Source organism: Onychostoma macrolepis, chromosome 17 (genome assembly GCF_012432095.1).
Source record: "Onychostoma macrolepis isolate SWU-2019 chromosome 17, ASM1243209v1, whole genome shotgun sequence".
In the NCBI taxonomy this organism is placed as follows: Eukaryota; Metazoa; Chordata; class Actinopteri; order Cypriniformes; family Cyprinidae; genus Onychostoma; species Onychostoma macrolepis.
The window spans coordinates 10,124,394-10,140,669 of NC_081171.1; the positions used below are offsets into that span (position 1 = coordinate 10,124,394).

General features: G+C 36.9%; 2 protein-coding genes across 2 annotated transcripts in view; one reads left to right on the plus strand and one right to left on the minus strand.

Annotated features, from left to right (window-relative positions):
- The window catches only part of dicer1 (dicer 1, ribonuclease type III), a 40,486-nt gene extending 35,006 nt beyond the window's left edge, over window positions 1-5,480 (minus strand). The window contains exon 1 of the mRNA XM_058748705.1: window positions 5,277-5,480. The gene's annotated coding sequence lies outside the window, so the exon portion shown is untranslated. The remainder of the gene's footprint in view (window positions 1-5,276) is intronic.
- A 1,782-nt stretch (window positions 5,481-7,262) lies between these two features.
- kif11 (kinesin family member 11) lies at window positions 7,263-16,065 on the plus strand. The gene is made up of 23 exons (XM_058750364.1): window positions 7,263-7,417; window positions 7,635-7,760; window positions 8,280-8,412; window positions 8,530-8,627; window positions 8,854-8,932; window positions 9,319-9,504; window positions 9,635-9,759; window positions 9,873-9,963; window positions 10,077-10,319; window positions 10,406-10,501; window positions 10,625-10,713; window positions 11,097-11,184; window positions 11,321-11,509; window positions 11,590-11,797; window positions 11,924-12,096; window positions 12,607-12,732; window positions 12,819-12,977; window positions 13,328-13,467; window positions 13,542-13,821; window positions 14,704-14,926; window positions 15,045-15,208; window positions 15,340-15,450; window positions 15,807-16,065. Exons 2-23 carry the CDS (start codon window positions 7,687-7,689, stop codon window positions 15,915-15,917), a joined length of 3,186 nt encoding a protein of 1,061 aa, XP_058606347.1. The 5' UTR covers window positions 7,263-7,417; window positions 7,635-7,686; the 3' UTR covers window positions 15,918-16,065.
- Window positions 16,066-16,276: the final 211 nt, after the last annotated feature.

Consider the following 16,276-nt stretch of genomic DNA (forward strand, 5'->3'; position numbering starts at 1 on the left):
CCAACATAAACGTGCCCAACACCTGATTTCCAACACCGCCTCCAAACTTGTCACATGAAAGGGCCCCTCGGGCCAACCTAGCCAGCAGGTCACCTGATTTGACCCTGAAAATAAAGGGCAGGTCTCTGTAACCCCCCATTTCATATGCGCTCATAAATTCTCATCAATAATTCATTATGCTTACATTACTGTCACTTTATTTTGAAGAATGCAACTAGTTGATTCAGTGGGATATTGCATTTGCAGTGCATGTGTTTACAAGTGCAAAATATTCTAATGAGATGCTGCAGCAAGCAATTTATGAACTCGGCGAACGGCTACACAACTTTGTTATTCATATGTCAGCATAGAGCTGATGGTAAGTCTCAACTTCAGAATAAACCTTAACCGGTTATGGAATAAGCACATATCAAACGGCATTAAAATTTATTTAGAGTTTGAAAACTTTGATATAATGTTGTCACGGTACCAAAATTTCAGTATTCGGTACCGATACCAGTGAAAATCCACGGTTCTCAGTACCAATTTCGGTACCACACGCTAATTAAAAAACACACTATTTTTAATAATAAAAAGTCAAACAAAAATAAAATGTACAAAAATCAATGCCATTCATTCAAGTTTTCCGCAAGTAATAAAAGTATGAAAAACAGTAAACAGTAAAGTTTCACCCAAATTTAATTTGTCTTTTAATTAATGAAATTTAAACATTTTATTTTTTTTGGTAAATAAAGGGTATTTAGTATTAAAATTTAAATATGGAAGAAATATTGTGTGATTATTTCTTTAAAAATAAATATAATTTTTTTCAACAGTAGTAATAGTATCACATACATTCTACTAAATAATAGTAATATATTTCTGGCACAATGTCTTTAAGATAAACTTTTATTTTGACGGGTTGTCGTGAATACCTTTAAATTTCTGTGTGTAGCTATATGATATGACGCTGGTTTTACTCAATGAAACGGTAAAATGCTCGTGAAGTGACTCTCAGAGCAGTTCTGTAGATGTTGTTTATGTATTTATGTCCTCACTGAGACAGCAGATGCTGAAATCACCGCGAGCGTCAAGCGCGTTTCAGTGTATGTAGTAAAAGAGACTCGCAGAACATGCGGGATTCATATCTGAATCGACTTTTGCGGCTTAATATTTACAGATACTAGTCCGTGTCGCGATTTGATTTAAGTGTAATGACCTACTTTTGATTAATTCATCCAAACTTTGACAAATTCCGTGGCATTCCGTGTTAAACTGTAAATTCCGTTTTTATAACTGGATTCCGAGATTCTGTCCGCGTTTTCTGCATCGCGGAAATCACAGAGCTGTACGCGTCAAGAACCGGGTTGACTGGGTACTCGTTTTCATTTTTTTAGTACCGACTTGGTACCGAAGTACCGGGTCTTTTGACAACACTACTTTGATATATAACACAGTATGTTCTATTCTAAAGGCTCTATCCACATTACAAAAAAAATACATAATTGCTCATACTGCTGTGCGGAAGACAATTTATGATTCTTTTTTAATATTAACATTTTCTAATCTAAAAAAAAATTGCAGCTTTTAATGACATAGCATTTTTAAATCAATATTAATAACTGTTTTACAATGTAAGTGTGTAGGGATGCACCGATACCACTTTTTCCGATACGATACTTTTATTTTTGGTACTTGTTGATACCGAGTACCGATACCTATATTTTCATTGCATTTGTACATTTTTTAAATATTCGGTACAGAAACCAAAAGAGTATGTAGAATGTTAGTTGGTTAACTTAATTTATCAAATAGATACAGTAAAAACCTAAATTTATTCAGACACCTTCAACATTTCTCACATTATCACAGTTTATTCGCTAGAGTTTATGATAGTAAAATATGATAAGTACTAGACAAGAGTTTAACAAGAGTTAAACTGTGTCAGAACAAATTCAGCTCGATAATATCAGATAACTTTGATAGAAAGGTATGTGATGGATTACAATCAACCAAAATTATTCAGACAGCTGTTAGTATGACAATATTTACACAACTATCAATACTTTGTCAGGCAACCCTTAGCCTTAATGACAGCCTGTAGTCTCCTGGGCATGCTGTCAACCAGGTTCATGCAAACCTGAACTTCAGTTTTTTTCCCAGACTCGGTCTGAATAATTTTTGGTTCCAAATTTGTATCAATTTTATTGGTAGTCCACTGTATGAAGAATTTTTGGATATAATATGTCACAGTTTACTTTATTTTTGCTATCCTCACTTACATAAATGAACTATAGTGTCCTGCACCCACTAGTAAAAAATATCAAAAATTATATTTGGTCTCTGAATAATTTTTGGTTTGACTGTATATCCTTCAATTATTTTCACACTTAATTATGCACATTAAAATGTATTTTATAAGTTTTTGTTACTCTCACTGTTCTTTTTTTTTTTTGCTCTATGGTACATCATCTTTAATTCAATTGCTTTAGAGCTGCTAAAATCACGTGTTTTGCTGTAATAATGCAGGGAACCACTCGTTATAAATCTCCTAACTGTGATATTCAGAAATAGAAGTTGTGGTTTTTCTTTGCTTTTCTTTCTAATGCAGAAACACTCATGAAGCAAGCAAAACATGCACAACGCGCGCACGTATTTGTACTGGTGCAGAATGAGAGGGACAGTACAGCCTAGCGCATTTCACACAGGCTGCTAGTTTCACTTTCGCCAGAAAGTCGTGTTTGCTTAAGGTTGAAAATTAATTATTTCTTTTATAGTGAATGCCCCTATAAATTGTCTTATATTTACGATTCAGTTTTAATCCAAGTGATGCATGCTATGTGAGCGAACATCAACAAAGATCACAGAAGTGCGCGTGCGCTCGCTCTATCTCTCCCTCCCTCCCTATCGTTAAGTAACTTGTGCATTGTTTCGCTTACTTGTTTTTGACATATCCGACTGAACTACAAACGTTTCAGTGATGTCTGTGAGAAAAGTATATTCACTCGACAAGCTCGCGCATCTGCGCCGCCGCGCGCTCAATCCACTCAGCGCTTTGCTTTTCAGTTCGCGCACATCAGCTATAAAGGTATTAATACTGAATGTTTAACATTATTCATTGCATACATCTGCTTCGTAGACATCCTTAATCTCTAATAACTCCATTCTGCTGCATGTTGTCCTGTTTCTTTGTCTGAATATGACACTTATCACATGCTGTGAGGTATCGGCGCTTGGTATTGGGGCATTTTAACGAGTACGAGTACAGGAGCTCAGTATCGGGCCCGAAACCAGTGCATCCCTATAAGTGTGTGTACGTATGTATGATGTGTGTGTGTGTATATATATATACACACACACACACACACACACACACATACACACTCAGTCTGGCATATGTGGTTTACGGGGACTCTCCATAGGCGTAATGGTTTTTATACTGTACAAACTGTATTGCCCTACACCAACACTACACCTACACCTACCCCTTACAGGAGACTGTCTGTATTTTTAGGTTTTCAAAAAAACACCATTTAGTACGTTTTTTAAGCCTTTTGGTTTACGGGGACATAGGCAGTGTCCTCATAAACCACCTTCACGTTGTAGTACCCATGTTATTATACAGATTTGTGTCCTCATAATCCATATACACCAGTTCACACACACACACACACACACACACACACACACACACACACACATATACATATGCACGTATACACACACACACACACACACACACACACACACACCTGGTTTGCTATCCTTGTGGGGACTCTCCATAGGCGTAATTGTTTTTATACTGTACAGACCATATTTTCTATTGCCCTACACCAACCCTACACCTAAACCTACCCCTTACAGGAAACTTTTTGCATTTTTAGATTTTCAGATAAACATCATTTACTCTTTTTAATAATTTTTTTCCCTCGTGGGGACCACAGGCCGGTCCCCACAATGTCAAAAATTTCAGGTTTTACTATCCTTGTGGTCCCCACAATGTAGCATAAACAAGTACACACATACACATATACACACACATGTTCGTTTTTGTGAAAAGTGGGGACATTCCATAGGCATAATGGTTTTTATACTGTACTTACTGTATGTGCTATTGCCCTACACCAACCCTAAACCTACCCCTTACAGGAAACTGTGCATTTCTACTTTCCCCCCAAAAAACCTCACTCTGTATGATTTATAAGCATTTTGAAAAGTGGGGACATGGGTCAATGTCCTGAAAAGTCACCTTAACCTTATAATACCTATGTCATACCTTTGTCATTATACAAATCTATGTCCTGACTTTTCACAAAAACGTGCACACATACATACACATATACATATACATATATACACACACACACACATATATACGATCAACAAATCAACCTCACAAAAAATATCGGTCAGTAATAATACAACCACAGTACTTTTTGTTAAGCGATATCAATCACATTTGTTTACCGTAGTATTTATTCGACACCTGTGGTTTTAATAAATGTCCAAATAGCATGGTAAAAAAAAATAAAAAAGAAGATAAATACAATTAAAATACATACATAAATAATCTTAATGCAAACCACATTTACTATACTCTAAAGCTTAAAAAGACATAACAGCCTTTTCATAATCCTTGGTGGCACACAAGCAAAAATCACCCACGTTTCAGACGCCAAGCAGATGAAAACCAGAGCCCTCCAGCATCATATTTACTGCACTACACCCATCATAACAATCACAGATACATCTAAACACTATCCATCATATGCTAAAAATGATTATTCATGCATATCAGTTAGGCCTCATTGCGACCTTGGCCTTGAAACCAGCAACACACCCGAGGCCCCCAAAAATCATGCATCTGTCACTTTGCCAATCACAAACGTGACTCTCGCACTGTGCTGCTATTTGATTACATATGAAATACATCACCCGATCTGAAACTGTCCTAATAATCAATATGAATCAGTCCATGTGAATCAGTCTTTCAGGGGCTAACAGACGCGTGTAGCTAAAAAGGCACCGTCATGCAAGCAGAAATCACATTATGCATTGATTTATCTCACTTAAAACCGGTTATAATAAACCACGTACTGCATTTACACCGCCAGGGATTGAAAGCACGAACAGTTTTCAACAAATGTACGCCGGACAGCTCGGTTTTTAGGGTGATAGTGGTTAGCACGCGAGCTCGCGTTAGCTTCGGTTGATTTTATTGATTATTTCAGGATCACGAGAGGAAAAACACAAGCGATCGGCTCGCGAGGTTTTTGTAGATTGAGGCGCGTGCTCACCGATGGTGAATTGTTTTATTGGTCGTGTTGTGTTGAAGAGTGTCTTGTTAAACGGTGCGGTGCCCCTCTCTCCCCATTCCCTCCTGCTGCTGCTGCGCTGCTGTTGTCAGGCTACTGCACCCGTGTGAAGCCAGAGACTGCGAGGAACGCCGAAACGTGAGCACAGCTACTATGACAACACAACAAGTCCATAGCAATGATACTACTTTAAAATAAAAGTCTCCACCGTTTGACAGGAAGGGCTCTTTTGGCCCTTTGCGGGGAAAAAGCGCATTTCCTATGGAGGACACTCATATTACAAATAAATAAATAAACATATAAATGTACAAATGCATAGATAATAAATAAATGTAATAATAGGAAATAACTAAAGTAATCCGATTAATATATAATTTAATAAAACAAATGATTCATTTTTAGTTACATTTAATTGTACATTTATTTTGTGTAATTTTTTCCTTAGTTTATTATTTTCTGCATTTAATTTTTCATATGTATTTTATTCTTTTAAACTTTAATTTATTTTCCACTTATTTTTATATTTATTTACACTCACACTAGTGTATTTAATCTGTATAATTGGTGTCATTCTTGTTAAAGTCATACACAATTCCACAACAGCGTTTGCATTCGAAGCACATTTTTTATTGTGTTTTAAACTATAAAAAATATATTTTATTTTTTTATTTTCTTTGTTTTCTTCACACATCACATCACACCCCAAGCATGTTGTTCAATGACACTGTTTGTCTAAAAAGTACACTAACTTTTGTTACAACAGTGAGACAGTTGTAATTTTTGAAACATTTAGTTTTAACATAATAAACACTGAATAGTTTATGAACATTTACTTTTATGTTTATGATTTACTTTTATGTCTGGGTCAAATACAAGGCTAAAAGTCAGTAAAATCTTTACACAAAAGGCATTTAATAGCAAAAATAAATTATAATAACATGATAACAAGTTGAAATCTTTTTTTTTTTTTCAATCAAACCCTGGGTCATATAAGTGCTCAAGCTAATACAAAGTTGACAATCGGGAAATAAAAATAAATTTATTCTGCAACTAAGAATAAGAAGTACTGTTACGAGAATGATAGAAAAGGAGATCATGATATGTGGTGATTATGAATACATGTACAAAGGGTATTTCTGAAGAAGGATGCTTGGTGTGAATAAATAAAACTTGATGAAGTTGATAAATAGATGACAGAGTGACAATAATCATGTAAGACAACGGCTAGAAAAGTGCCTAAATATATTTATACAAATATGTATTTCCACTGTATGATTTGCTCTGCAGTCCAAATACGTTTAACATCGTACCATGAAGGTCTAAAATGCCTAGATCTGTTTACTAAGAAGTGTGTGATGGTTTCTTACCACCATCTACTGGTAATTTTAGGAACTACAGTCGTTTCAAGCAAAAGGCGGTGTCAGAAAGACAAACATGTCTGAGGCGTTCCTGCTTTGTTGTAATGAAACCTCCAGTGAAGTAGGAAAATAATTTTAGAGCATAACAAAAATGTGACACAAAAAGAGAGACCCCACACTTAATTGTTTTCTGTAATGTACAATACTACATTTTAAAGCAATCATAATAAACATAATTCAAACATTAGTTTAATAAAAAAAATCCATTGACTATGCAAATAAAAATAAATATGAATTGTTTATGACTTGTTGAAAGGAAATATGAAATGTTCATTCTTTATCCGATTAGTTTTACTTACGCCTTATATATTTCCATTTAAAAATGCATAATTATTAAGCCAACTTTATTTTAAAATAAATATAGTACTGTTGAAAGCTATTTATTAATTAAACGTAATTTAATTTATGAATTCAATCTCGCTCTCGTAGTCCTGTACTATTTTAAAAACACTGCTCTTTCCCGAGATGCATCCGTTCCAGCTCGTCTCCTTTAGACCAATCAGAAGCATAGTGAAAAAATCCTCTTCTCTGATTGGCTTAAAGCTGCAGATGCGCAATTTTCAAAGTCAGCAACTGCAGCGCTTGAAGACTCGTAGTCAGAGCGTACAACTAATAGAGTGTATTCAAATAACCTGCGTTATTGGTGGGATTTTAAACGACTTTGGCAGCTTATTTGATTTGCTTTTAAAGGAGATCAGGTGAACGGTATGTGCGTTTGCCAATTTTGTTCTTATTTGCTTGGTTTTGTCATTTATTTTGGTTAGGCGCCATTTAGGCTGGACAATGTCATACTAATGTATCTGCGGGTGTTATGCAATATGTTTGTGTAACTTATGTTTATACTTTTTAAATGGCTCCGTATTTATATTAATGATTCCGGTGTGACTTATATTTGGATTTTAAAACCTAATTTTGTTTAAAGGTTACATTTAAAGGGCATTTCAGACCTGGAGCACGAAAGACGCTCCTTCAACATGGCTTCATCACAGTTACCAGCAGTTAAAAAAGATGAAAAAGGCAGAAATATACAAGTGGTTGTACGATGCAGGTAAATGTACAGGTTTTATGTGTAACAGTTATTTATATTTTTTGTAAGTAGTGTAATAATGCCTCAATCACATATTTTGTATGTTGTACTGTATGTATGACCAATAACCAACTTAACGTTAATTAAGTTTTTATACTCATAGTTTAAACCCCTCTCTATTTGTTAAATTCTACCCTGCAAACAGAAATCTTAACATTGTTAATTTATTTGTTTTTTTTTAGTTCTGAGGCCAAGAGTCTTATAACAGCTTGACCCCCACATGACACGATTTAAATGACCAATTTATGTAATTAATCATGTCGATTGTTGGCTAAAACCATGGTTTGATTATTTGTATTTTATGTTTGTTGCTTTTTCAAGATTTTTATAGAATAGGATGTTTATTTTTGTTCATCTGTTTGTTCATGTTTGGTGTTAACTCTGGCTGTTCTACTTTTTTTCCTTTCTAAATACAATTGTGAATACATTAATTGGAAATTAATGTCTGTACAATTCTCATATCTGATGTGCAATTCACAGACCCTTCAACACAGTGGAGCGTAAATCTGCCTCTCATACAGTTGTTGATTGTGACCAGAACCGAAAAGAGGTGGTAGTCCGTACTGGAGGTGCCACAGACAAAGCAGCAAGAAAAACATACACTTTTGACATGGTGAGTGTTTGGCTTGTTTTTCACCCACATCCTGAGTATTAATGTCATTACATTTTTTTTTTTTTTTCCTGTGTAGTAGTAATGCTCATTAATTTTATCTTATTTCAATTGGTTTAGGTTTTTGGTCCTTCTGCCAAACAAATTGATGTTTATAGAAGTGTGGTTTGCCCCATATTAGATGAAGTTATCATGGGCTATAATTGTACTGTTTTTGCGTGAGTATCTGTATTTAAATACCAAATCATTCAACACCTTTTTTTTTTTTTTTTTAATTCCACATTTTGGACCTAGAAATTTTATTTGGTTTCTATAGCTACTACATTTTATTTACTAAAGTTAGATTTTTGCCATGATGATAGCTAAAAAGTTGGCATGGTATTAAAAAATAAAATAAACAAATCTTATGCATTTACATAATGGGTTATTTCTTTTTGGTTTAAGATATGGACAAACTGGAACAGGGAAAACCTTCACAATGGAGGGTGAAAGATCACCCAATGAGGAGTTTACTTGGGAAGAGGTAATATTAGAGGCAAAGTTGGGCAGTTCTGCAGTAGTGAAACTTGTCAAACCGATGTTGATTTAAATGGGGCCATATCATACATTAATGTAGTGTTTGATTTCTTTTCTAAAGGCCTCTAATGTTATCAATGTTTTCTTGCACCAGTAGCAATTTTAAATCCTCATTTTGACTCCCTGAATAAACTGCTTGTATTTACAAATTTACCTTTGAGAATAATGATAATGTGTTATACTCTTGCATGTGAAATGAAGGAATAGCTGTTTGCTTATTGAGGTTTTACTATTGGGCCACAATATAAATGCCAATATTTGCATGATATGATTTGCTCAGGGATTGATCAGCATTTTTCCCTCCTTCCGTATCTTTCATGATTTCTCTTACAGGACCCTCTGGCTGGAATCATTCCCAGAACTCTTCATCAGATCTTTGAGAAACTGTCCAATAATGGCACAGAGTTCTCAGTGAAGGTTTCTCTGCTGGAAATCTATAATGAGGAACTGTTTGACCTTCTCAGCCCAGCTCCAGATGTCACGGAGAGACTACAACTGTTTGATGATCCCAGAAATAAAGTATGCTGCTGCTTTTTTTTTATTTTATTTTTTCTGTAATGAATTATACCTATAATATCCGTTTATCTTTCCTTTGAAAAATACCATGTCTAAATGTTTGTTAAAACAAGACATTCTGTGTATCTGTCAGAGGGGAGTTACCATTAAAGGTCTGGAGGAGATCACTGTACACAATAAGAACGAGGTGTATCAGATCCTGGAGAGAGGAGCTGCCAAGAGAAAGACAGCCTCCACGCTCATGAACGCTTATTCCAGGTAACAGTTGAATCCATGCTTCCCGATTTTAAATGGACAGAAGACTAAATGTATGCCTTTTGTGGTGTTTTGTTTATGGTTTATAACTTCTCTCTTCTTCTTTTTTCCACTAGTCGATCTCATTCAGTGTTCTCCGTGACTATTCACATGAAAGAGATAACACTGGATGGAGAAGAGCTGGTTAAGATCGGAAAACTGAACTTGGTGAGTTTACTTCCTTCAGACACGGTATTTTAATCTACAACTCTGGTTCAAAAAATAGTTAATCAGTGTTGAAGTGTTTTTAAACCAGTAACTCACGTGTTTGCGCTGTTTAGGTGGATCTTGCGGGTAGTGAGAACATTGGGCGATCTGGTGCTGTGGACAAGCGTGCACGTGAAGCTGGCAACATAAACCAGTCTCTGCTGACTCTGGGTCGTGTAATCAAGGCTCTTGTGGAGAGAGGGCCTCACGTGCCCTACAGAGAGTCCAAACTCACTCGTATTCTGCAAGACTCACTGGGAGGACGCACCAAAACCTCCATTATCGCCACTGTGTCTCCTGCCTCCATCAATTTGGAGGTATGTCTTGTGCTGCTAGACTTTGTGCTGTTTCTTTCTGATTTTGTCCTTGTTATTAGGAATATTGATTTATAATTTTGTTGTAGGAAACTCTGAGCACTCTGGACTATGCTAACAGGGCCAAGAGTATCATGAATAAGCCAGAGGTTAACCAAAAACTCACCAAGAGAACTCTGATCAAGGCAAGTTACTTTATTGTTTGTACATTATACATTTTCATAAGATTTCCTGAACTATATTCCCAATTTCTTCTCGTTCATGCAGCATTGACCAACCTATTCATGTTTCTAAAATAAATGTTGTAGGAATACACAGAGGAGATTGAGCGACTGAAAAGAGATTTGGCTGCAACCCGTGACAAACATGGAGTGTACCTCTCTGTTGATAACTATGAGTGAGTTCTGCATGTATTTGTTTTTCTTGTTTTTTAATCAATAAATGGTTAAATATTATTAGAATTTAAAATGAAATTATTCTATGTAGTTTCATCCTGTGATGGTACAACTGATTTTTTTTAGTGTCATGTGAATTGTACATTTTGTCTTTTTTTTTTTTTTTTTTGGTAACAACTTAGTTTTCCTGCCACTTGATCAAGTTAATGTCTTTGCTTAAATTCTTTAAAAAAACAAAAAAAAAAAAACTGTGCTGTGGACAACGAATGCCTCAAATTAAATGGTCAACATTTTCTTTGGAAAACAGATTTTGCTTCCTTTAATTAAGAGTTATTTTTAGTTTGATTGGAGGTGATAATTCAGAATTCTATTTGCCCATTTACAGGAATATGAACAGTAAACTGATGTCTCAGGAAGAGCAGATTACTGAGTACACAGAGCGGATAGCTGGTGTGGAGGAGGAGCTCAAAAAGGTGAGCGTCTTTCAAATCTATTCTACTTCTGCTTTTCTGTGTGTACAAGTCCTGCCGACTTCCACTTTTGAGTGTGTGTGTTTGTGATGTCATGACAATGAGTGATGTATCTGATAAATTGTGCTTGTGTTGGCAGATTATGGACTTGTTTACAGACAGTAAGCAGAAATTGGACCAGTGCACTGAGGACCTGCAGGACAAGAGCCAGAGACTGGAGGATGCTCACAAAGACCTAACAGAGACCAGGCACCGCCTCACTCAAGAGGTGTACATCACTTCACAGCTCGAAAGCAATGAGTGTCAACTCTACAACACTGCTGACCAGGTCTGTGAATCAGATGTGTAGTTTGCTGATGTAATGATAGGATAGTATGCATAATTATTAACTCGATCTCTCTCATCCAGCTGTTGAACACTGCTGAGGTCAGCACACAGGATGTTAATGGTCTCCACGCTAAGCTGCAGAGGAAGAAGGAAGTGGAGCTTCATAACGGGGAGGTCCAGCAGAGCTTTTCCCAGCGCATGGAGAACTGCTACAACAGCATGCAGACCTCACTGCAGGAGCAGACCCACAAACATGCTGCTATGATTGACTATTACCGCTCTTCTGTGGGTAAGATATGTTCCATGGCTCCATTCTCAAAATGTAATATGCTCTTTCGGGGGGTTAAAGTCACTTCCAGCAAGAAAGCTATCTCCAGGAAAACAATCACATTAATGTTTAAATGTCTTTATGTAGGTGAGCTGCTGAATACAAATGGAACAGTGTTTAAGGAGACGTTAGGTGCTGTCTGTGAGTCTTACAGCAGTATTAAAGGGGCTGTGGGAGAAGGTGTGGAGCGGTGCAAGGAACAAGTGTTACATCAGAAGAAACTCTCTCAGGAGGCTCAAAATAGCATGCTGGAAATACTGGTAAAAACTCCATGACGCTTCAAATTGTAAACGGTTTGTTTGACAACCTTTTGATATTGGTAAATGCTTTTTTTAATGCTGTATTGAAACCATCAATGGTCTTTTCAAGGGTGTTAGATGCGAGTAGTGGTTCTCAGTCAATATTCAAAGGCCCCATAGACTTAGATTAAAATAAGTTTTGAAAACAAAGTTATGGTCACTCCTAAGTTCCCGTAAATAATGATTTAAAGGGATAGTACACCCAAAAATTAAGATTACCCCATGATTTACTCACCCTAAAGCCATCCTCGGTGTATATGACTTTCTTCATTCAGATGAATACAATCAGTTAATTTAAAAAAAAAAATGTCCTGGCTCTTCCAAGCTTTATGGAGACTTTGAAGTCCAAAAATTGCGTCCATCCACAATAAAAAAATTTTTTTTATAATAATAAAAAAAAAAAAGTACTCCACATGGCTCCAGAGGGTTAATAACATTTGATTTATGATTTTATTTTATTTTTTCCCCCAGGATGACCACAAACAGCATTTAGAGGAGGTTTTGGTTGCCCAGGCGGTGCCAGGTATCAGATCTGTCATGGCCATGAATGACAATCTGAAGCAAACCCTTCACAAATACAACTCTTTGGCTGAGCAGGTATGTTTCAGATGATTTTACATGTTCTTATGTCAGCGTGATTCTTTTGAGATTTATAATCGGTCAAATTAAAATGTCTCCTACAGATGCAGGGTCTGAAAGCAGAGATGATGTCGTTTTTTGACTCTTATGTTGAATCGTTGGCCAGTATGCGAGAGTGCGCTGTGCAAGGCTTCAACACTCTGCGTGCCGAGAACGACAAGCTCAAGCAACAGATCAGCCAAGCTGGAAACAACCATCAGGCAGTAAGTCTACTCCCACTGACAGGTTCTTGAAGAGGAGGTTTGTGTTTAAACCAAGTGATCACATTTCTTTAAACTGATTGGCTCAGATATTCCCAAGCTTTGTGGGTGCTGTAAATGTCACCTTTTGGCCGCAGGGAGGCTGGTTATGTATATGCTGAAATGCTCAGCCGGCCTCAGTGTTTTAAAAATGGTTTATAAGCCGTTACTTTCCAAACTAGACCAAGAAAAACACTTTAAGCGTGAGAGAACTTGAAAGAACCTTATAATGAGAGCATTTGGTCACATGACTTGCCTAAATCACTTTGACCACCACAGGGTTCTAAAACTGCTTGTATTGTTCCTTTCTACAGCGTGTGGCCGAACTGGTTCAGTGTTTGCAGAACCAAATGAATCTTTTGGCGGTGGACACCCAGACTGACTTTGAGGGTCTTGAACAGGCAGCATCTGCCCAGATTGTTTCACTAGAAACGCTACAGAGCTCCATACAGAGGTGAGAGGGCATTCACAACACATACCTTCAAGTTTTCTATAACAAAACCCTAACAAATCTCATCTTTATTGTAGTAAATGCACTGTGTCTGAGGAGCACACAGTGTCTGTCCGTGCTCGGCTGGGTTCCTCTGTGGATGGAGTTATAACAGAGATGACTGAAGTGACGGAAGAAGGAGCGAGGACGCTGGAGGAATGTGCTGGTTACTGCAGACACCTGCAGAGATCAGTGGACTCATTGGCTGAGTCGGGACTCAAGTGGTGCCATGAAGCCAGAGGCTCAACTGAGAATAAAGCCCAGGAACAGCTCAAACTCATCAGGGAGACAGACACAGCTGTGCAAGACCTGCTTAAGGTAAGTTTGGGCCTCTCCCAGAAATGTCCACATCTGTGGTCTTTGCACTTGACCTTGTTTATTTGCATGGCATGTTTCCTGTGTTTGGCCAGTGTTCAAGTGGGTGTGAAGACCTCAAGTGTGTGTAGAACGTAATTAATTTACTTTTATTTATTGGGTAACCAGATGTATGCAGGTCTCAAGACACTTTAATTTTTTTTTTTTCCATTTGTTTTTTCTTTTTAACTTAAGTGCCCAGTTTTTAGAACATGTCATGCTGCAAAAGTCACAAGCATAACGGTTAAATGTTTGTCTAGTGTTTACATAGATTAACAATGGAAAAATAGCACAGTGGAATGGAAAAATGTGTTCTGTGTGAACAGCCCATTATAGTGTTGCTAAAAAAAAAAATGCAAGTGAACTTTTTTCCAAAGCTTTATTTACACATTGATTTAACACTTTGTACTTATGAAATAAAACTTTTGTTTAGTATTCCCCATATCAGACATCATAATTTAGTAATTGTGATGCTTCTATTTAAATGGTTAAAGTAGATGAAAATATTGAACTCCTCTCTTTACCAATAAAGAGTGCAACACTACGTTTTACTATGTAATGTCTAATTATTTTAACTTGTGCTAAATTTTTCCTCAACATCTTGCAATTTTGGGACGTGTGAGTTCCAGAATTTGATGAAATATGCTTAGCCTTAATGGTGTGCGTTTAGTATGTGTTAAGGGCACTAAGCTTTGGCATTTATCAGACTTGGGACGGTCTTGCTTGCTTCCTGTCATGTGGCCAAGACTGCCCTTTGTGTCTGAACCTGTTGAATGGAGAAAGTTAACACGGAATATGTGACTTTCTTGTCTATGCTAAATCTTTTACTCTTATGTGTGCATGCAGTCTGTAGAAGAAAAGGGTGAGAAAGCAGTTAAGGACTGTGAAGCCTGTTTGAGTCATATGCAGCAGGAAGTAGAAGGAATCCTGAGTCGTGTGGAATTGCAGACCAGCAAAGATGATGCTACCTTGCAGGAGCACAAAGAGATCCTCTCTTCCATCAACACTCAGGCACTGGACACTGTACAAAACTTCATCAGCTCAGAGCTGCGGCAAGATTTACCAACAGGTATGAGAGAAGCTGTGTGGGAAATATTCAAAATATGGCTATGTATATAGACATGGCTCAAGTGCAAGTGATCTATCCATGTGTACTGGGCACTGATGTGATGTGTGAATCTTTGCAGGAACGACCCCTCAGCGTAAGGAGTATATGTATCCACGTGTGCTGAGCAAGCCGAGGAGTCGAGAGGAGCTGGAAGATGAGTTCAGAGCTCAGCAGGAGCAGCTTCAGTGTGCACTGAGCCAGTGTGAGACCGTCATAGAGGCGGAAGAGAAACCTCTTGACCAGGTATTACAATCATAAGTTTTGACCATCCATGTTCTAGAGCTAGTCAGTGGAAACACTGCCTGCTTTTAAGTTTTATTAAGAAGCTGTAGATGCTCTTGTTTGGACTGGCGTAACCTCAGTTCTGTTTTTAGGACTCTCTGGAGGATGAAGTCAGTGTTTCTAGTGATGGAAATGTCACTGAACAGTTGTGCTCTGATGAGAACCTGGTGTGTTACGAAAACGGAAGAGTTCCCTTTTTCAAGGTGAGACATTTTGGACCCATTTACTGTCATGCAAAGGTTTAAGGTCTGGTCACATTAGCAAATATTTTTTGGGGGGGGCCAAAGAGGTCCATTGCATTTTCAATAATGCACACCTCACACAAGTCACTTGAACCAAGCAGCTTTCTGTTGGTCAACGTGAAAAACACTGAACCTGTTGCAAATTCTGTGTTGGGAAATGTTTTTCCCTCAAGCGAAATTCCCAATTGCATGAATTCCTACTAAAATGGCATGTTTTTGTCTGTGACAATCTGCTGAACAACGGTGTGGCTACATCTAAATAGTGTTGGTTTTAAAATACATTTATTGACAATACTTTGTTATTTTTTTCTGATCAGAAGAAAAGCAAGAAGGAAAACTGCAATAAGTCACTGAACCGTTCAAAGGTGGACAATGAAAGCACGACTACGCCACCACGTTCTAAACTACCACTCAGGTGTCAGAATTGACAAATTATATTCTGTTTTTATTCTTTCCATGTATATCTTAGAGCATTGTTTTAACTGTCTGTGTATGTCTTTTTAAATATGATTTGTCTGTATTTTGCTTTCATACGTCTTGTTTCCTCACAGTTCAATAATAAATGTTTTAACTTCAGGGTGATTTCTTTGTTATCTTTTCTGTTAGTTTCACTAGAGTTTAGAGCTTGCTTTTTTTTTTTTTTTTTTGTTAAACATTTGTTTAATTAAAAGCTAAAAGGAAATGATCCACTCCATATATGAACCAATAAAATTATATTTAAAGTATTGTTCGGTTTTAAAATGTTTGTATAAATTTATTATTTCTATTACATTTGGTTTGACTGTAA